This window comes from Anser anser (assembly GCF_964211835.1).
Source record: "Anser anser genome assembly, chromosome: 9".
NCBI lineage: Eukaryota > Metazoa > Chordata > Aves > Anseriformes > Anatidae > Anser > Anser anser.
In genome coordinates this window covers 18,658,738-18,681,154 of record NC_139729.1, presented here as the reverse complement: position 1 = coordinate 18,681,154, position 22,417 = coordinate 18,658,738, and the positions used below count along the sequence as shown (strand labels likewise).

The 22,417-nt window shown below is 38.7% G+C and overlaps 2 protein-coding genes across 2 annotated transcripts in view; one reads left to right on the top strand and one right to left on the bottom strand.

The window, feature by feature from the left end:
- Positions 1 to 22,417, bottom strand: part of PSMD1 (proteasome 26S subunit, non-ATPase 1) — a 72,082-nt gene that overhangs the window by 28,572 nt on the left and 21,093 nt on the right. The gene's annotated exons all lie outside the window — the stretch shown is intronic.
- Positions 6,336 to 17,052, top strand: HTR2B (5-hydroxytryptamine receptor 2B). The gene is made up of 3 exons (XM_083848484.1): positions 6,336 to 7,153; positions 13,668 to 13,868; positions 15,952 to 17,052. The coding sequence occupies exons 1-3, from the start codon at positions 6,844 to 6,846 to the stop codon at positions 16,830 to 16,832; spliced, it is 1,392 nt and encodes a 463-aa protein (XP_083704610.1). The 5' UTR covers positions 6,336 to 6,843; the 3' UTR covers positions 16,833 to 17,052.

Below are 22,417 nucleotides of genomic sequence, written 5' to 3'. Positions count from 1 at the left end.
TACTAGAGAACTAGAAGGCAGAATCACAAGCAGGTAGAGGAATCTGAAGAGCCTTGTAAAAATGCTTATCAGAGGAACAGGACTTCAATATACAAGAGCACTGCTGGCATCGATGTTACAGCTGTAACACTTGTTTGCCTGCTTCACTGCTGAGATGCTTTACAAAGTCTTACACACTGTCGCTAGAAGTTTAGCCAACATAAACCCCAAACCACACTCAGTAAAATTCATAAAACTCAAACCAATTCTGTCAAACGATCAAAGAAAAAATTTAAAATGCTCTCATATGCCGTTACAGCCTGCAATCTTGCTCCTGTGGCATTATTTCCAACTAGTAATCCAATTGAGGAATATGCTTAGAACGTGATCCTGCTCTCCTTCTGCTATCCCGAGGTTTCCAGCCCTCACTTTGAGCCCAGCCACGCGAACTGCTGACTTGACATTCAGCACAACGGGGAGGCAGCTCTGCTGCTGCTGGAGGCAGTTTCCACTCCACCAGGACCAGACCCCATGCCGGTTCCCAAACCTACAGCACCCCTCCGGCTCCCTGCTGGACACCTCCAGTGCAGCTTATCAGAGGTCACACTCAGCAACGGGCTACTCCTAGTGTTAGTGAGGGCATCTGTCATTACTGCAAATTAAACAGATGATAACAACGCATGAAAAAAAACAGAATAACATCTGGAAATTTAGTGGGCATAAGTTTCACCTGCAGACTGCCCCCCTCTTAAAAGTCAGAGTAAAAACTCTAAGCTTAGAGTATGTTTAATATATTATGAGGCCCAAAGCAACATATCATGGTCCTCTATTCTGATCTTCCCGTAACAGAGGCCAGTAATTCCATCCCACAAATTCCTGCGTTAAAGGCTGAGGCACATCTCTAAACTGCCCATCTTTCTAAGATATACAGCCCAATATCTATTTTTAAACCAAATTATCTTTAATGCACCGGTTCCTTCCTTTATTCCTAACACTGGTTTTGCTCAAGCAGTTTGCTTTTGCAATTACATTTTACTACAACAGCAAAACAACAAACGAACTGCCTGATTATTTCCTTCATTTTCATTTGAGAATTGCTCAACTGCTCCTACGTAAGCCATCAAAACAAATGTCAATGAATCCACACCCATATCCAAAAAACAACATCATAACTTGCTTCACTTTATCCTCTCTGTTATCAGGAAATGAAATTATGCCAAAGAAGCTTCACAAGTTTTTTTTCTATAGACTTCTACACAGTAGCTGGCTACAGATTTGTTTCCAACCAATGCCAGGATAAGTTTTATTGTTGTGATGTTTGGCCTGCAGATGAAGGACTCGCTCCAAGGTTCAGTTTGGTTTGTTTGAGAAGCCGTAAACAAAACCTTAAAAAAAAATCAGATGCACCAAGACAGTTAACGAGAGATTATCAGCAAAACATAGCAGCTAGCATTTTATTAGTTTTACTCACCAACTGGTTCCTCTCAAAACTACCACAAGAAACAAACATCCTACTTAACTGAGGATTTTGAATCTTTACTGAAATGGACAGAACGCAAAAGCACTGCCTAACTACTGCCCAGTGACCTCAGCTTTAGCCTCAACTTTGATCTACTTCTTAGGGATATTCATCTCTTGGGTATAATTAAATGTGAATTAACTATGACATTTATATATATGTATATATATAAGTATTATATATAAAAGGCTGACATTTAGCTTTTAATTGCCCTTGAGTTCCTGAAAACTAAAGAAAGTAGATTTTTTTCTTTTTTAAGTAGCTCTACTTGGAATCTGTAAGGTACCTAACTTGTGGCTTTTCTAAAGGTAAATTACATCTGCAGATACAAAATCATAACTCTTTACAGGATTTGCCTACAAGAGCCTTATTGGCATACTAAAAGATAAGAAACTGTTAGGTACATTGATCATTTAACTTTTTTTTTTGGTCCACGAAGCATACACCCATACCACAAGACAAGCTAAAAGCTCTGATTGCCACATTTTGAAGCACTTAGCTTCTTAGATTACATCCCAGTTAGAATCACATTCAAATACCTTTGTGCAATTTACCCGCAGTTTTATGACTTAACACATCTTGAAGGGTGGAGGATTATTGCCATTTCTATTTTAGCAATATTTGAACATGAAACCACGTTTATGTATAAAAGCTAGCATCAATAAGTAAATAAACAGAATGCTGAAAATAAGCCATCAGATTGCTCTTGCAATTGAGACTAAAAATGGAAGTGTCTGAAGCATCAGTAACATGCATTTATTTTTTAGTCTAAATATTTAAGGGCTTTACAACTAAGTGAAATATTAAATGTTAAAGAACAAATGTCAAATACATCTTTTAAATTCCTCATTAAGTCTCACCAGTCATATTTCATATTACTTAAAATATTTATAACTTTCTAAACTATCGGGCAGGAATTAATCATTTGATACAGTACTATTTCTACACATTGCTTTTCTTGTCCAGTGACAAAAGGAAAAGCTTAACAGATACTTCATTTCATGCATGAATGAGTTAATAAGGGAGGAATGCAGACATCTAATTGCACAGTTTGCAGTCATTTCTGACGGAGAGAGATGGACAGGGAACAACACAGAAAAAGCTCAGAGAAAAGTGCAACAAATTGACTTATTTCAGTGTACATTGAGCATGGGTACAAATCCTCTCTCCTCTCTTGACAAAAAGGATCCAAGTGATTCCCACGCCAGGAATTTCCTGCAGCTATCTCACGCAACACAGGCTCGTTCTCCTCAACGTCTTTCTCTGCAATGCCTCCCGGTTGCACACCCAAGACCTGCTGAGGGATGAGAACTTCTGGGAGGCCTCCCATCCACCAGGAGGACCAGGCTGAGCTGCAGACAGCCACAGCATGTGAACTGGAGGGCTACGCACCTCCCGAACACCTCTGTCACCAGTGACAGTCCACGCCTAATGTAGATATCGGCCCATTAAAATGCAATAGTATGGGCAATTTGAAAACAGAAATGATAGTGGGGGGATCTATGCACACTTCAAACATTCAGGTTACTGTAGACCATCTTAGCAAGACCTAGGTTTTAATACAGGAAAGGGGCTGGGCACGGGGCTGGGCAGCGGCCTACAGAAAAGGCCTAGTCAGAAGCAGGCAGCGAAGAGCTTGCGAGAGATCTGTCACAGATACACAGGAGGGTACGTTTCTCAGAAATTATTCAAGCCTGCGAAGGTTCAGAAAACATCACAAAAGGCAGATAAGCTCTCACCATCTGAAACGAAACACCACACAAAGCGAGCTTACATGCTGTACAAGCCGACACATAACCAAACTCTCAACATCGTCCTCTGAGAGGTCCTAAGAAAACTGTTTTCATCTGTATTAAGAAATCCTTCCCCTTTCAATTAGATATGAATGCTTTTATACAGCTTTCATCACACCAGTCTGCAGACAACAGTACAGCCTTCAGGTGGTGCTTCTAAGTGCCTCCCCCCTCCCAATTTGTTTAATTTAGCCATTTTAGCAGCTGAAGAGATGTTTTCATCACATAAATTACATTATAAAATCCAATGAGGCATTCCAGAGAAGTGGGAATGCTTGATTTTCACTTTGACGAAAACAACTCTTTAATGCAGCAACCTACAGAGATGTTTCTCAGATGTGGTTAAGATCTGTGAAGTAAATTTATAATGCAGAACTCAAGCTGACAAAATTATGTTTCTCTAACTCTGATACTTCCCCCACATAGAAGTGATTGAAGGATAGTGCTACTGTGAAAGACAAAATTTGGGAAGAAAAACAACCAAACCACTTTACAGATAATGCTTCAGAGCCAGCACAGGCTCACATCAGTACACGATGCTCATGATGAGCTGGTTTCTGATAGATGCATTGTCTGTTTCTAAACTCCCAGAGCTTTTAACTCCGTTCTTTAAACTTGGAGATGTGATGTGAAGATCAGCACATGCCATATACCCACAAGTAGAGCACTAAAGTTAAGGGATTAATCTATCTTTTACTATACTTCAGTGGTTTTACTCTGGAACTTTTTTTCCCCCGCACATTCATTATTTAGACCATACTGCCAATATTTCTGTCACCAGAAAGTGGCAATAGTTCCAGCCGCTTTTCAACACGGACAAAAATAGCTCCAGTGTTAATGATGAAGGAAAACAAGCTTTGTCTGCACAATCAGAAGGAGTGAAAACTGGCTGTGTTTAATCCAACAGAAATTTTGGTAAAGATTCCAATATCCAATACAGTTAAATTAATGCTAGAAGAGCCTTCAAGTTTTATAAAATAATACAGAAGCTGATTAGACAAAGTTGAGATTAAGGAAAACGGAATCCAAAAGCTTCTTAGTCCAATACAGTATTGCTCCGTCTCCGTTCCTGCATTTGTATGTATTCATTCTCCTGCATGTGCTCTGTCAGTGCTGTCAGAGGTGACAATGGGGAGGTGGTCAGATAAGGAAACAATTACCATAGCTGGATTCATCTTTATTTCCTAAGATAGGACTTTCGGAAGAATAAAGATGTCAGAAGTCAATTGAAAATGAAGACATTGTGAAATCTTACCAAAGGTTTCCTTTAAAAAGTTAAAAAAAAAAAAAACAAAAACAGAACAAGTGATAACTACTTCACTGGAAGTTCTACTGTGCTATCTGAAAACATTACGTTAAATACTTCTGTTCATTTCTGACAGCAGCTTTCTCTCTTTGGCCCCAAAGTAGTTGTACCCAAAAGAAGTTTTTGTTTGTTTGCTTTCTAAACAAATATGAATTGATTTGTAGTTCCTCAACGACCCAATTCCCAGGTTGAGCCCGGTGAGAGCACTGAGCAACTCAAGCAATGTAATGGCCGGTAATACACCAGGGGCCAGACCATGATCTCATGGTCTTTTCTGGCCTTAAACTCAATGACTCTTATACAATTGTCCAGCTAATGTTCTTGGAAGCGAACTCTATTTCCATTTTTAAGCAGAAATACATGAAGTTAGAGACTACACACACATCTGACTGAAAGTTGGAAGGTAACAAAAGAGAACGTTCAAAATAATAAGAAGCAGCTGCATGTAGAAAGATTGAAAGTAACAGCCCACACACTTACAATAGTGTGCTCAGACTGTTTACATGGTGGTAGAACTTTTTAGGGTTAACTGTGCTTCCAAGCAGAGAGAGCTGAGGGAGAGCACGAGCGCGCATATGCACACACATGCTATCCTGCGTGTAGTTCCAATATTCTAGCAGGAAGGGTTCTTTGCAGGGTCCGCACATCCTGATACAGCTACGAGGAGCATACATTAGAGTACTGGAGCGCTGAATCAATTAACCCTCTCTGGCTTTTTTCCAGCCGAGCCCCCACTCATTTATTTCCCTGCTTTCAAACACGGAGCTGGATGCGCTGGAATGAATCAATCAGCAAACAGCAGCAGCAGCGGACTGCAAGTTTTCCTAATGAACAAAGAAAATCGCACTGAGACTGTGCTAACCACTTAAAATCATCAAAAGAATGGAAGGGCAGAAAAAAAAGAATCTTACTTTTATCTTTTTTAAATGCAGCAAGAACATTTTTTTTCCTCCATTCAAGAGCTGGAGAAAATACCTGGATAAGGAAGACAGTTTTCCCAAAAGAGAAATCCTTAATCTCGGTGTGAAAAGAAACATAAGTGCTAAACAAAAGCAGGCAAAGAGAGACACTTCAGAAAAAAACAAGAAACAAAAACAAATGAACAACTTGCTTTCTAGAAAACAGTGAAAAGTATCTTAAAATCCACCACGTGATGAAAAAGAAGAACAAATTACAAAGGATCGTCCTGGATATAAAGTGACCTCCACTGAAGTGCAAGAGAAAAAGGTAAGGCTTTCTTCACCTGAAAATTACAACACATCAAATCTTGCCAGTACCTGAGTGTGTTCAGCTTAACGACATGACAACTGGTTTAGTGTCTGCTTGAACAGGGAAATGTAAGCGTTAAGTCTTCAGCAGAGTTGAGAGAGAGAAAGAGAGAGAGAGAGAGGAAAGGCTGTGCTTAATAAAAGCCCTGCTCAGATTACAAAAACAAAAGGAGGTTTACTCACCCCCCCCTTCAAGTAATGGGTAAATTTAGATGTCTCAGTTCCATAAATCTTTACTGTCCCCTTGAGACTGTCACTAGTGTTTTATTGTCTACAGCTTCCTGACCCTCACCTGATAAATTAGGAACTGTAGACATTAAAACCGAAGCCTCATACATCATTTCTGAAGATATTTTTGGGGTGACCCTCTGTGGAGAAATAGGATTCTTAATAAGGGGAAATATGGGAACTGCTGTCTGCCTACGCACACGCTGCTGGAGACTAGACACTGGGGAGAGGAGGAGTTGCATACACACAACGCGAGCATCTGTCTTTGCATCAGTTTGTACTTAAAAAGAGCAAATCTACGTACGCTATAGCTAGAGGGAACCGTTTGGCATCCAAATTCGTCTTATCACTTTTTTTTTTTTCCCTTACAGCAGTAAAAGACAGGAGCTAATGCACTGCTTACTTTTCTCAGCTATTGAATTCTCTCGTGTGATCGTCTGAAGCCTGAACCTCACTCTAAAGGGGACACCAGACCACTGAACCTGACCGGCCAGAGATGGACACAAGACGAGACTTTCATTTTTAAGACCTAACTGCGCTCAGCAAGGCACGGGATAAAAAAAAAAAAATTTGGATACCAGCTCTGACATGGTTACTGTGGCTCAAAATAGCAGATGACCAGTTTACCATACTGACCATGCTGGCCTTTCTTCAGGACCATCCTGGACCAGAGAGGCACAGTGAACTCTTACACCGTACGCAATTCCTGCCCAAAATACAGCTCCTGAATACGTTCTGCTGGAAACAAACATGTCCCATCCTTTATATTTCTTGAACGGGTCTGGAGCTGACAATGGATCTTTGTCACCTCTCCCGGTAACAGGAGAACCCAAAGAGAACTACCCAAGTGACGAGCAAGGGAACAAAGTGCGTTGGGCGGCTTTACTGTTCCTCCTGGTGATCATCCCCACCATCGGGGGGAACATACTCGTCATACTGGCGGTGTCTCTGGAGAAAAAGTTGCAATATGCTACCAACTACTTTTTAACATCCTTGGCAGTGGCAGATTTGCTCGTGGGACTGTTTGTGATGCCGATTGCCCTTCTCATAATATTGTTTGGTAAGTACAGTGCGTTTGTTTCATCAGGCAAGCATACTGGGTACAAACTTGGAAGTCTAATTTAAACAGAAAATTTGTTTGCTCTCCACTATTACAATCTTAAAAATCACTTGGATGAGGGCTCCAAAATCTGTCCTTCCTCTAATATAGTCTAATGTCTTTATGGAAAGTATACCCACTATGGCTGTTCTTTGTTTTGAAATAAACCATCCAAAAAGCACCTGAGACTTAGAACTAAATCGGACAGGGACATGGGAACATTTGTGCAGTCGATCATTGTTTTTAATAGCTTCAGCACAATGTTGTTACCTGTTCTACTGGGTATTACACTAGTTGCAGGCAGTCTCCTCTTAGAAATAAGTCACCAAGAATAATGATCTGGCCTAAAATAACTAAACTGAACAGTTTTTGAACTTTTTAGGATTAAGAGCCACCTGATTTTATCTTGGTATCGATTCCATACTTCATGAGCAGTCAGAGATGGTTCCTGGAAGCATCAATGTCAAGTTTTACCAGTCTCAGTTTCAGGGGAAGTGCTTTTCTCCTGCCCTAAGAAAATAGTTTGTAAAATGTCCCATAGAATTAATTAATCTGTCAAGCCACGGCAGCCTCGATCCATCCATGTACCTGATCTTCAAGACTCAGATTCACCATTCAGTCTGGCTCACATGGAATAAAATACATATTTTTTTATATGATTATACACTGGGTGTGACATTTTCTTTCTACTTAGTCATTACAGAAGAAGAATGACTTTTTCATATTTTCTCATGCCCAGCTTTATTTCAAATATTACTTTTGACACCCAATCAGAAACAGCTCCATGGAAAAGTGTCTTTTTTTTTTTTTTTTTTACTCCTGAAGTTTCTTTAAGAATATTTTTCCCCACCTGTATGATACTAGAATAGACAATTTAAAATGCAATCTGATATCGTTTTTTCAAAAAGCTTAAGGATTTACAGAATTATCTTTAAGGTATAGATACCACTGGGCTCCAGATAATGAAAGGCTGCAGGAGTTCATTTTTCCTATGCTAGATCTCTAAGAGTTGCCTAAGCAACAAGCAAACAACTACAAACTTTATTTCAGAAAGTGCATCAGTAGCTTTTGTTTGCTGCAGAAGACTGGTATCACTTTATTAACAAATGTGTTTATTCATTAAATGTCACCGAATTTCTGTATACTACAGACTGCTTTGCCCTTAACAGTCTATGAATTAGAGGGAAGAATTCAGGGTTGATATCATAAAATAGGCAGACTTTTTTTTATTGCAAGCAACAGTTTCTACAAAGATAAATGAACGTATATAACCAGGACTGTGATTTCTACCTTGAAAAAATACCATTGCCTACAAAAAAAAATGATGTAATGTATGCGCACATGTGCACGCGTACAGGTGAAAAACTTATGTATAAATGTAGTAATACACGGATACTGTAAGTGCTTAGCTCCTGCCAAAGACCTCACTAATGAAAAGAAAGAATAAAATTATTGATTAAGATAAAAAGTACTAGTATTTGACTAGCAATCAATAAAAAGAGAGGGCAGGTTCTGGGGTTTGTGAAGGTGTGGGTGGTTTCTTTCTTTTCTTTTTAAATTTTGCTCGACTAATAACTCCTTTTCTTTTTAACTTTATAAAGAGACTATTGCTCCTTAATCTCTCAATTAATCCAGTGCAAAACCCTGGTTACAACAGTTTAAAGCATGCTAGGAATCTTACAAACAAAAGCATCTTTCACAGTGCAGGAAATATACCAGAAAGCAGTAAAATTAGTTATAATTAACTAAATGAGATTGTGACCAGCCTTTCACATTTCAGTTTCAACCACTGCTCTCTGGCTCCCAACCAGAAAAACTGCTTTGCCTCTTTACCAACTGGCAGAAGATGCTGAGGTGTTTACAGAAGCTCAAAGCACGAGCAAAACATAAGGAGTTACTGGAATGAAGCAAGAACATACTTCTGAGTACATAACGAGTCTAAATCTTGAAGCTACATTATCCAGATAACTGCTTGAACATAGAATAATAATTGATAGTGAGAAAGCCAATTAAGTCTGGCCTCCTGGCACTTTCACACAGGAATGTTTCTGTTATAATGAAATAGCTGTGTGCAGTTTCTAGATACAGAATACAAATATTATGCTTCAGATGAGACTGATATTTAATTATGTGGAAAATATTTGAGGAAAAAGGTGTGAACTAAAATGCGGCCTCATTAAACGATTTTGGAAAAATTAATGTCACAGTGCTCAAATTCAAAATCTACTACAGCTATTGGCTTCATGCCCTGACGACAGGCTTAAAGAAAAACCTTCAGAAATAGGCTGTCACTGTGATAAGCAGCTGCTCTTTAAAAAAAATAAAAATCTGTAACCAACTCAGAGGTATAATACCATGAGCAGCAGATTTCTTCTTCTCAGCAGTGACTAAAACGTACTCCAGTCTGAATATACAATGCAATTTTGATTTAAGAATACGAGTGTCAGAATATACAAACAGTTCATTGTTTTTATTGGTTACTAAATTCTTCTCATTTCTTCCGCAAAAAGGCAGGCGTGTTAGGAAATAATTGCATTCTCTGAAATCTAGCTTTCAGAAGTTACCAAAATTTATAAACACACAGAACTACCAAAGAAATACCAAAGCAAAACAAAAACGTTGCTATTTATCAGATGGCGAAATTAGCAAATTCTTAATAAGGAGCCTCTAATTTGCAAAGCCTGCAGCAGGAAAAAGTCTGTTGTCCATGCCTTCATAGGCAGTGGTTTACTTGCAGACAGGGTATGTGCCACCTTTTAAATTATATTCTCTTTTCTCACGTACATCCACTTCAAAATCAAAAGGTAAAGCTGTGTGTCCTAGGCTGCAAACCCTAATTTTCGAAACCTGTCAAAAGCAATCACTGTTAATCTTTCCCTGTTATTGATTCTGAACCACGGCAAATCTTTCCTTCTTGCTTACTTCATTGATGTCTACTTCCCAATATCTCAAACCTAAAAATAAGTAATAAAACCAGGGTTTATTTCCAACAAAGCAACTTTGATAAAAAGAATACTTTGGTAAAATTCAAAAAACGGCACAACGGTGAAAAACCACTGCTGACACTACAATTGGAGCGGAGAAATAAAGGCAAGCGGCCACGGGAGTGCGAAAGCAAGGCAGCAGCCCAGAAACCCCAGGCCTATGAAGTCCTCAAAGCCGAATGCTGCCACGAGGGTGAACAACAAACATGCAGACCGCAAACATGCATGCATCAATTTGAAGATTAAAGCCTAGGCTTAGATCAATTGGCGATTAAAGTATCAGATTTCCTTCTCAGTGAAAACATTGTTGTCTAACAGCAACAAAATGACTCCTGTAACAAAATCATTTACAAGCAACACATTTCAGCTGCCCCTACAGCAAAAGAACAAACCATTTCCAAGTCTGTTTAAAGATCTCTCAATCATGCCCATGCATGCACACAATAGGTGCTTTCTCCCAAGCCTTCATAAAAAGCTTCTGGCTTATAGCAAGAGCACCTCTATACTGTACTTTGTTTTGAGGATTACACATTTCCAAGGTATTTCCTATCAATAAATCTTTCTGGAAATAAATATTCTATTAACCAAGGGCAGACAGTTGTGTTAAAAGCTCATCTTACTTCTCTTAAGGTGCAAGACAAACCTTAAAATACGTATTTGATCTTGTATTAACTAGAAATAAGGAAAATAATGCGCAACAGCAGCACTGCTGCATTTAGGAGGGTCTGAGACCAGGATCGTAAGGACTATCATTTTATCTTATACCACCCAATAGCTGGAGAAAGCAAACAGGTTTTCAAGCCAGCACATTTGTCAGCTAACCCAGGCATTTGAATAAATAAATAAATTGAATCCACTAGTTGTTAAAATCAGCATTTCAATCCCCCAGGAAAAAAGAAGGTGGAGAATCCCAGCACAGTAAACCATTTAATGCTTTGTTTTTTCCTCTACAAGTGTGGATCCGTAATAGGAGAATCAGAACTTTCAACAATCCAAACTAAGCATGACCTGTTAGCAACTCCGTATGTACTGCTTTGGCAGGACTTACCCATTTTACCTTCAGCCTGAATTATAAAGTGGGAAAACACGACTGCTTGTTTGTTCTCAAGGGTCAGACATGCCTTCGAGGTCCTGAGGTGAAATTAATGTCTGCTTCTTCCCTGCTCCCGAACTAACAGAACAGGCAAATAATAATATACACGAGGAAAGCACAAAATCGTAGCCTAGAACAGTATGTCCAGGGCTAGGCACGGAGCTTCTAACACGTGTACAACAAAACAAAGTAGAAGTAAAATATGAATCCTAGACGACTAGGTGATTCTTCAGGACTTACAGGTATCAGAGTTTCTCTCTCTCTGTATATATTTAATTAATAACCATATTCATCAACTCCTCAGCTACTGCGTTTACCGTCTCCTCTGATTTTGTATGGATAAAATCATCTCATACACACAAATATAAGAGTACATAATGCTATAACCACGAATGCAGTAACTTACTGTCTTCTGCGTGCAGTTTGAAAGAAAAAAAAAAGAAAACTTTCTCTTTTCAGTTATACTTCCAACTAACAAACGCCCTACAACTCATCAAAGTTGCTCTGCGTCAGGTAGCTGTTTTAATACATCTATACTTAAAAGAAAAACACTTTCTGTTGTGAGGTATTTGAGGGAGTTCTTTTGCAAAAGGCAAATTAACTGCAAATGGAAATAATTTATTACGCTGCAATTCTCCAGAAAGCAAAGCAGTTATAATCCAGGGAGCAGCACGTAAGCACTCTCAACAGAAGTGTTAGCTCCTCATTTGAAATCTAGCAGTGTTATCCGTGTGTCCTTCAAGATGTAGAATACGCTTTCCATTATTCATATTTTATCTCAACTAATCACTCATCATGTAAGTCAAGAAATAGTTCTGCTTTTCTGGAGTGAGCAAGCACATTTAAAACCCATCAAATCAATTATTTAGCTGTTTTTCTTTTTTATTCTGGCTTGCTTTCTAGTTGCGTGAACCACAAAACATTTTGATTTCCTTTTTCTTGTTCAGAAAGGTAACGCACTTCACTGTCAGTTAACAGTGTAGATAGAAATCATGAACATGAGTAACTATTTCAAAATATACTAATTATGACTTTCTCATAACTGTATGACATATTTTGAAGCATAATTTTAATTATTTACTTTTGGAAATACGCGACTAGATATTAAAATTCACTGGTTAATGATTTGAAACTAGACCACCCCTCTTCCTTTTTGCCTCTTTTTCTACACCATCCTCACCTGGAGTCCCCTGCTTTGGGGATGGGTGACGTCCAGTGTAACGCTTCATCAACCTGTTCTCTTCATCTAACAGGAAAGGTTTCCAAACATGGGCAGCAATGCAGAAAAGTACATACTGTGTTTGTCTTTATACAATTTTCTGTCTTCTGGGGCTTATTACTCAAGTCAAGGTAGCAACATGCTGTTTCCATCTATCAGTCACATTATGAAAAAATGTTTTAATGTCAAACTGCTGCACCATCACCACATTGACAGGATCAAGCATTACAACATTCCAGCTCATTTGTCATTCTCAGCATGCAGATCTGTGTATTCAGAATACGGAGATTAAAAACAAATTTTGTTACAAATGTCTTTTTTTTCCTTAGTCATCATTCAACAAAGAACCGAGTTCTCTGACAGTACTTTTAACGGACCTACTGATCAAGCACAGCTGAATTTTATAAAGAGGGAGAATTTAAGCAAATCCATCAATACCATAAGAATACCACCCTTTTGCAACACTGAACGCTACAAACCCTTTAGCTTGGACTCAGTGCAGGTGACAGACCATATATTTGCTACAAAGATTAACATGAGAGACAGGTAACTACTGTCAGAAACAGGATAGAAGACTGAAAATCCAACTCATCCTTCTTGGAAAAAAAAAGTGCAAGAAAGCACCTCAATGCTTAAAAAATCTTTAGTTAGAAGAGCCCTGCTTCTTTCTAGTTTCTACACAACTAGTATCCTCAAGATTACCACTAACTTCAAGATTTAAACATGGTTCTGCAATGACTGACTAATGCATTGGTTATCACCCGTTACCTCCTCTATTTAATACAACCTTGGATCACAGGAGTATCAAAGATACATAGCTGAAAAAATGTCATTTAAAATTAGGGTACAAGCACTGAGCACTGTCCTGACCCATTTTTAGAACTCTCTTTTTTTTTTTTTTTTTAAATTCAGAGTCCTTACTACAAAGAGATTATGATCTAAAATGGACAGAACGATAGGGAAAGTTTTATTATACACAAACAGCCTGATCAGTATGATGGCAGCAACTATGCCAAGTAGAAGTCAACTGAAAAATACGACAATCCAACTGAGGTGGTAGCAAAGGTCAGTTTCTGCAGAATTATGAACTCTAAGGGTACTGATTCCAAGGGGGAAAAAAAGACAGTGAAAACACTCTCTCAAAAAAAAGATTCTAATGAGTTTTCTGTTCTCTTTCAGATAATGCCTGGCCTTTTCCAACTGCCTTGTGTCCTATCTGGCTGTTCCTTGATGTCCTCTTTTCCACAGCTTCCATCATGCACCTCTGTGCCATCTCACTAGACCGCTATATTGCGATTAAAAAGCCAATCCAGGCTAGTCAGTACAACTCATGGGCTACAACCATCATCAAAATCATCATCGTTTGGCTCATTTCAATAGGTATGTGAGGCTCGGAGACTGGAAAAGCAATACAGAAGCTTTTCATGTCCAAAGCAATAGGTGTAAGCTGGGCACAAAGACAAATTTGACAAAATACTATATGGTTCGCAGACCATAACACCTGGGCTGGCCTAAGTCCACCACTTGGATCATGCGTAGCTACATCAAAAATCTGCCTGGATAACTGCTCCTTATCAAGCTTATCAGAAAGGTCAAGGACTGAGTAGGTATAATCAACATACCTCTTCATGGTCCCAAAATTCCAAAAAGTCAGAAGACAACATCTGCATGGCTAGCATGTCTCCTGGGAAAGCAAGATTTCATGTTCCTGTGGAAACAATCTAGTATTCTGTCCCAAACATAATTTTAAGTCTTGAGTATATGCTGTTAAAAACCAGTGCCTTACTTACAATCATGTCATGAAACAAATTTTAAAAAGGTTAATTACTTACACCAAAGAATGAAAGATAAGTGAGCAGCTGGCAACATTCACACTGAAGACTGAGATGTACTGGCAATATATCATACAGAAAGGCTACCTTTAAGCCAAAAAAAAAAACAACAAACCAAACTGTTGATATAAAGGATGCAAATGTACAAACATTTATGATATTAGCACCTCTTTGTTGTGCGTGTAGCACATCCCTTGCCTTCAACGCTTAAAAAAGTCTTTTAAATGAGCTAGGAGGTGAAAACATTGAATTCAAGTAACTAAAATGCATAGCAGGCAGCCCCAAGCATAGTGCTGTTATGCTCTGTATGCAAAAGGAAGAACAAAATTATTCCAGATTACTTAAGGCCAATGACGCATACAAGAATAGGCACATCCATCTTCTTGACTTAGACATACGTGCCTAAAACCAGAAATTTCAACTTGAACAAAATTCTGGAAGAGCTGTGATGGTGACAGGAGAAGAGACGTATTTCTGTTTTATCACAAAAAAGGAAACTGTTAATGAGACAACACACTTACAAGCTGACCTTTTAATACCCGAAGTATTGTTATTAATCAGTGCTGTACTTTTCATTTATTTTTATCTAACATGAAAGTACCCTGCAGCTGAGCCAAATTTCTCCAAATCAAAGGTTAATTTGATTCAATCCTTGTTTTAAGCATTTGCTCTATCTGAAGGTGTGCCTCCACTTAAGAAAGGGGTCAAGTGGTTGAAGGGTAAACCATTTCGCTGCTTGCTCCCCCCAACCAACTTCGGTAAGCAGAGTAGCAGAGGACTGCAGTAAATACCTACATCTCTTTAAGTGGTATCAGGAAACACAGCACAAATAACCTCCACCAGACAGCAAGGAACCTGTTGTTTTCATTGTAATGTCAGACTGCTGGCAAATGAAGTGTTGACTGTAATTTAGTGGTTATAAAAAAATCATTTAAAAGACAAGACTGCTAACATTTTTTTATTTTTTTTTAAATGAGCAGTGAATTACAGAGCTTACTAGCTAGCCTCATTTAAACACTCTTAAATATCCAAGAGATTTTAAACAACAAATCCATCTCAAATACACACACTGCATAATTCTGGCATCTATTTAACTACTTGTATATACCAAAGTCAAGCAGGGTGAAAAAAATCAGCTGTGTCCAATCACTTGATGTCATTAAGATAAGAGGGAAAGACAAGTTTTATATATTTACAGAACCAGACTTCAAGAAGTACAATGGTTACCTCAAGAAAAAAAAAAACTGGGGGGAGAGGGAAGGAGGTGGACAGCATTAGGGAAACTCATTTCAAGGGAGGAAAAGCCATACTAATCGCAATGACTAGAGTCAAAGCAATTCATACGTTTTACACTTGAGAAGTTGGCAACTCCATACCGCTTCCTCAACCTCTAAGGGTTAGTACCAATCTCGTTAAAAGGGCAATTCTGTTACTGCTGAGCTTGCCAAGTCTCACAAAGTACTACTTTCCCAGTTACCCACGTGAGGCCTTCAAACAACTCATGTTTTCTCAGTAACCCTTGTGCCTACTCCAGAGCTCAGGAATTCTTTAGAGACCCTGAGGCTTCAGACCCAAGAAAGGAGAAGGCAAGCAATTACCATGTACTGAAGTATTTGGTTTTTCTCCTCTAGGTATTGCTATTCCAGTCCCTATCAGAGGCATTGAAGATGGAAATGGCAACTCTACAAACATCACATGTCTTCTGACGCCTGATCGTTTTCATGACTTTATCCTATACGGATCAGTGGCTGCATTCTTTATTCCCCTAGCTATCATGATAGTCACTTATTTTCTGACAATTCAAGTGCTACGCAAGAAGGCCTACTTGATCAACAAGCCACCTCAACGTTTGACTTGGTCAACAGTGTCCACGGTTTTTCAGCGTGACACAGCACCTTCCTACTCACCAGAAAAGGTGGCCATGCTAAACGGCTCCAGAAAGGACAAGACTTTGACCAACGATATGCCCATTTGCAGAATGTCTACAATTGGGAGGAAGTCTATGCAAACCATAACCAATGAACAAAGGGCATCAAAAGTTCTTGGGATTGTATTTTTTCTTTTCTTGTTGATGTGGTGCCCGTTCTTCATAACTAACATAAGTTCGGTCCTGTGCAACTCCTGCAACAAGGAAGTTTTTCAGAAGCTCATGGAGATATTTGTTTGGATAGGATACGTTTCCTCAGGAGTGAACCCTCTTGTCTATACACTCTTCAACAAAACATTTAGGGAGGCTTTCAGCAGGTATATCACTTGCAACTATCAGACCACAAAGCCTGCCAAGATCCTTCGGAAGTGTTCCAGCAGGATCTCTTTCAGGAATTCTGTGACAGAAAATTCCAAGCTCTTTGTTATGCACGGGATGAGAAACGGGATTAACCCCATAATGTACCAGAGCCCAATGAGGCTGAGGAATTCACCTATCCAAGCATCGTCAGCCATTCTGCTGGATACATTGCTGCTCACAGAAAATGAAGTTGATAAAACAGAAGAACAAGTAAGCTATGTATAGTGGAATGGCAGCCATGTCCATATCATAGTATTACTGTCTGTATTATTCTAGGTAACTATGCTATAAAAGGTCATAAATACTATTGTTTTATTTATGCAAGCAATATCTTATAAATTTATAAGAAATCTTCGCCTCCCATTCCACGATAAACAATGACTATTGCAAAACTGTATCCTACAGAAAAAGGGAAATAAATAAAAGCTAAATCAATGTGAGTATCTAACTTCAGTTCTCATCATCTACAGTCTCTTGATTTAAATCTACAATGGTTTACTCTGGGTAAACAAAACAGCACACATGCTCACTGCACTGCCTCCTACAGTTCCACTGATGAGACTGCACATTCAAATACGAGATTTTCTTTTTCTCTGTACTGGGGGTATCACAAGCAAAATTACTAGCTCCAGAGACCAAAAAGTGCCTATTCACATTCCACAAGCAGTAAAACCTTTTTTTTTTTAACAAGGTGACAAAAAATAATAACAATCCATGTGTGGAAATTATCCCTGTGGTTTTACTGTAGGGAAGCCAGAATCTCTTACCATCCTGAATTTCATCACCATTACTCTCACATACAAACAAGCTTGGCATTATCAAATTTGTCACAGAAAACTGGCCTTTCTTCTTTTCATGCTAAGAAAGTGAGAGCATTTAACTAAAACAGGGCAATTCCACATGGATGATCATAAGTAAAACAGGACAGGCAGTGCCTGGAACATCCCTTTAATTTATATGAACAAAGTTCCTTTTTGTGGCTTTTAGAACTTCAGTAGAAGCTGTCCATGATCTGCCAATTGCTTTCCCAAGAGGCAGCAGGGATAAGAGCAGTATCTAGACCTGTATACGTTAACTGTACAGCTTAGCTCAAAAGCATTTCATTGGACTAATGCTGTAAGATCGCAGGTCCCATCCTGTACTCTCTCACGCACAATACTGGTAAATCTAATCTTCTGTGAGAACACAAAATTCATAGAAAGAATTGCTTTTCACAATCCAGAAAAGCTAAGATTATCATCTAAGAAGTCAGGAGCTTCTGACAGTCCCAGACCATATCCCCTTTGGGAAGGGAAATCAGATTTCCCCAAAGTACTGGAGTTCTTACAGTAAGCAGCCAGTTCACCATTTTTTCCCCTGTAGTTTCCATTTACAGTAGGATTTTCAGCCCAAGCTTTGTTTTCATTTTTAATGTTTTCAGAGCTCTTTAGTTACATGCTTAAATTATGTACAGCAAAAAGCTTAGTTTTTTTATCCACAGAACAGAAAGTACTAAAGATAACATGTCCTTCCAACATTTATTTATATATATTTAATTTAAAACATATGCAAGTTCGAAACAGAGCCTGATGTAACAAATACCAGAGTGTTCCAGGAGAAAGTATTAAAAATACTTTTGTGGTACTTACAGTAATTTTGCTCCTTCCTACCCTTTTTGGAAATAGTCACTAGCCACTGGAAGTTAGAATAAGCTCTTAACTGCTCTTATACCCTCTCAGTAATCAAAATCTGTTCAACAGGATCCTGTAGTTAAAAGCCAGCATTGCTGCTTTGCTATAGCTGTGGCAGATGCCTATATCTAAAAATATTTGAGAATCAAAAGCCTTTAATAAAACCTAGATTACTTTAAAGCTCTTAAGGGAGTAGTAATAAAAAGCAAAAAAAAAAAAAAAAATCCCCAAACTTCCAGGCATATAGCTGAAATCTTCACAGATTAGTATCCCACTTACACGAAAGCAGGAGTTCTGGAACCAGGTAGAAGTGACACGGTGATCACGGTCAAAAAAAAAAGTACAAGCATTATTTGCAATGAAGGAACCAGCCTTCATAAAGAAGAGAAAAAGTCAAATGGGCACAGCACTTGAGGGGTTATTTCCCAGCAGCCAGAGAGCAAGACAGTCATCTTCGAAAACTCTCTTGCTTCTTAATAAATCCTTGCAGATTAAACAAAAAACTTTCGTACAATAAGCAGTAATCATCTACTTTCAGAATGAAGATGAATCCCTCGCTTCTTTCCCCCAAGACAACTTCTTGGGCTAAGATTACCACACATGAATAGGACAAAGGGGAAGGCCAGAGGTACGGCTCCTAACTGCAGATAGATGAGAAGGAAAGCCTGCCTTTCAGAAAGGCACACTGCCCCCATCTGCTGATCTCAGTGGCAACAGTTCCCGGTCCACCCAGTTTCTCAAAAAAATCTAGACCTCTCCAGAAGTTGGCAGAAAAAGTAGGAAGAATTGTGAGGACTGCTTGTTGAAATCTTGCAGCTGTCCTACCTTCTTCTCCCCAGTAAACCAAACAGTCTTTAGTGTGTTCTTACAAGAACAACGGGAGGGATACCCTAAACCTGGGAAGAAAACTACACTGGATTGACAATCCCATCAGCAACAATTTCAATCTTCCCTTTCCAGCAGAAACATCACAGATGGCTATCAGCATCTGGAAAGAGCAAGAGGTAGCTTAGTCATCTTCTGGGTGACCCTGCTCTTGTACAACTGTCAATCTTCAGCGAGCAACGACAGCAGGAGTAATTTGCTTTAAGTGTTCCCTAGAGAATGATTCCAAAGCCTCTTTATAACTTAGGGTTGGACTCCAAGGAACAGAAAACCCTGAGAAGGTCTCACCCAGCAAAAATGTACTTTGTCAAGCCAGCACACGTTTCTCAATTTTAATAACCAGAAATAGAAGGTCATCAGGTTCCAGTTACTGAATTTAGTCAGCAGCAAAAGCTAAATTGAGCCAGAAACCTCAAAGGGACCAGTGACTAACCAAAAGTCTAGCCTTCCTACCAAAAAAAATTCTCCATGCACAGAAACACATCAGCAAGAGAACATGCACATTCAGTTTAACATGGTAAATGCTATTGTTAATGCTAAATGCTATGTTAATAGCACAAGCAATTTCTCTTTTACAAAACAAACAAGCTGAGAATTCAGGCAGCAATCTTGTAAAGTACACAGACAGAGGGAGAAGAAAGATGAAGATGCAGAACTATGAAATAAAAAGACAACACAATGTACAGAAGAGTTCTTGTTTTGGAAACTGTATCTACAAGAACAAATACGAACAAAGACTGCCTTCCTCAGCAAGACATGATGAAAAATGAAAAAGGTCACTGCAAGCTACTGTAAGGAAGCACGAATTGGTTATACGGTAACTAAGGACAATATGTTCATGCAGAACAGACGGGTGAGACAGGATAAAGACTACATTCACTACCATCATCTCCATCATCTTGGTACACTAATTGGACAAATATATAAAATATATTTTTAAACGCTGGTTCTGAAGTGAGAGTATTTTTATAGCTTTGAGATTCCTTCATAAAGATAGTGCTGTAAGTTATAATTGATAAAAGATTTGCAGTCACTTGTTCGCAGAACACAAGACCTTTTAACGGGACGTAGGGGTCATGCACTCCCCGTTTTTACCAAAAAAAGACTTGGTCAGAAAGTGCAACATTCTTTTCTCTGGAGTGAAGCATTCTCAGTTCTTTCAGAATATAGCCCAAGCCAAGCCAGCCACCTGACCAGCTCTATGGCCCCTATATACTACAGAAAATAACAATTTTCAGAGTACTTAGTTGAGTTTTCCACATTATTACAGAAATTTGTAATCTGGTACATTTCACTTCCTTGTAAGCTACTAGAGAAGAAAGACAAAAGTTAAAGCTGATCTGTAACATGCAACCACTATGGGAAGAAATTTTAGAAGAACAATGGTCAAGTGTTTTTGTTGTTGTTGCTGCTGCTGTTCTTCTGTTAATTACTTAAAATACATTAGGAGAACATTGACTATGTAATTAAACAAAAATTAAAGCACAGACATGGACCTGTCCACCTCAACAGTCTTACTGAGAGAAAAATAATGGAGTTTGAAGGCTAACAGGATGAGTGTCTTGAAATGCAAGTAAAGGGAATGCCGTAAAAAAACTACGCACACCACAAAAACAAACAAGCAAAAAAAAATCTTTAAGCCTATGTCAGCTAATCTCAACTATGGTGATATAAAACACATTTCAGGAAACCAGTCCCCAGCCGTCCATGGTTCTGTAAGACTCAAGCCTTCAGTTCAGATTCTGTCAGAAAATTTTCAGGCAGCCAGAAAAAAATCCTTCACCACTCATCTTGTCTTCTCCATGTGCAAAACTGCTCCTAACTGCATTACATCTGACCATACTAATGCATCAAAATTCAGTTAAAAAAAAATAACCCAGTGTTAAACAGAAGTCAAGGCACTGAGAAGACAGACTGATGCCGTAAAGCCGCTCACTAATATTATAATGCTGCTCACTAACAGACAAGAGGCACACTGATTTCTTCACAGATAACATTTTCCTACACTGATTTCTTGTGGAAAAATCCACAGCACTGCAAGCTAGTTTGAGAAAGAAAAATCATTATTCCCTTAATCTTTCTGTAGGCTGTCATATGTAACATCAGCCTTAAAAGGTACAGAAATGCAAGCACAGTAAGGCTGGAAAGGGCATACTGAACAACCTGGGACACCAGAGCCCAAAAAGGGAGGCTGCTCACCAGAGCTTTTCTGGCTTTGTGCAGTAAAAGCTAGAACCAGGAGTCCCAGAGTTCTGTCCAGTTCTCAGGACATACTTAATACCACCATGAAGCATTAGAGTTCCTTCACCATATTCATAAAGATGCTCATGTACTGTTGCTAAGAAGTACTCTGTTGTTTCGCTTCCCCTTTGGCTCTTTAGGTAACCATCAACACGGCAAAAACAACAGTCAGCAGAGAATTGATTTCCATATTTTTGCTTTGGCATTTGGCATCATGGTGCTTAATGTCAGTGTCAGTTCCTGTGAGGAACTGTTTTCTCCAGCTGCAAAGAGAGAGGCATTTGCCCTGCAGAACAGAAGAAGCAGTTTTGTTTATTTTTAAATGGGAAGCTAGTGAAAAAGTAGGAAAGATGGCTTGCTGAAATGTCCTTTTTTATTATAATTATTACTTTTAATAATTCATGTCAAACCCAATTTCTCTAGCTACATATAAGAGTCCAAGCATCCAGGTATTCAAGCCCTTTCCAAGCCCTGAAAAACAACATCATTCTCTTAAAAATAAGAAGCTTTTTGTTCTCCGAAGGATCTTCTTTACAAATGCTCTGGACAGGCGACAACAATGCATTTCATTTGCAAATTCATTAAACTCTGCACAACAGATGAGCCTTTTATTCTGTTAGATGCACATCAATATTCCCTAATAAAATCCAACAGGAAGACTTTGCCATAGAAAAATAACATTAATCAACTTAACTTAATGGCTCAAAGCATCTCAGCATTTTTGATGACTTAATTGGAAACTTTGCTTGAACAGTAGTTTTAAGGCAAATTTAAGAATTTTGTGATCTGAAAATCTTAAGTAGGCTTACTCTAGGCAACATGGGTAGTATTTTTAGGCCATAAGCAGAGAATAATTTCCTGAAGGAATACTTTTGAGTTTTCAGTAGGATATAAACAAGACTGAAGGAACTACCTCAGGCTTAAGCCAATCGTTAATTTACCTATCTGCACAGGCATTCCAGTTTACAGTGGAAAGTTAAAATATTCACTGAGATTTTCAAAAGCACTCAACTA

Bases quoted from the DNA above. Each gene is read 5' to 3' on its own strand.
- HTR2B (XM_083848484.1), top strand. From the start codon at position 6,844: ATGTCCCATCCTTTATATTTCTTGAACGGGTCTGGAGCTGACAATGGA. The intron at 7,154-13,667 runs GTAAGTACAGTG...GTTCTCTTTCAG, and splicing joins CCTTCTCATAATATTGTTTG to ATAATGCCTGGCCTTTTCCA. The intron at 13,869-15,951 runs GTATGTGAGGCT...TTTCTCCTCTAG, and splicing joins CGTTTGGCTCATTTCAATAG to GTATTGCTATTCCAGTCCCT.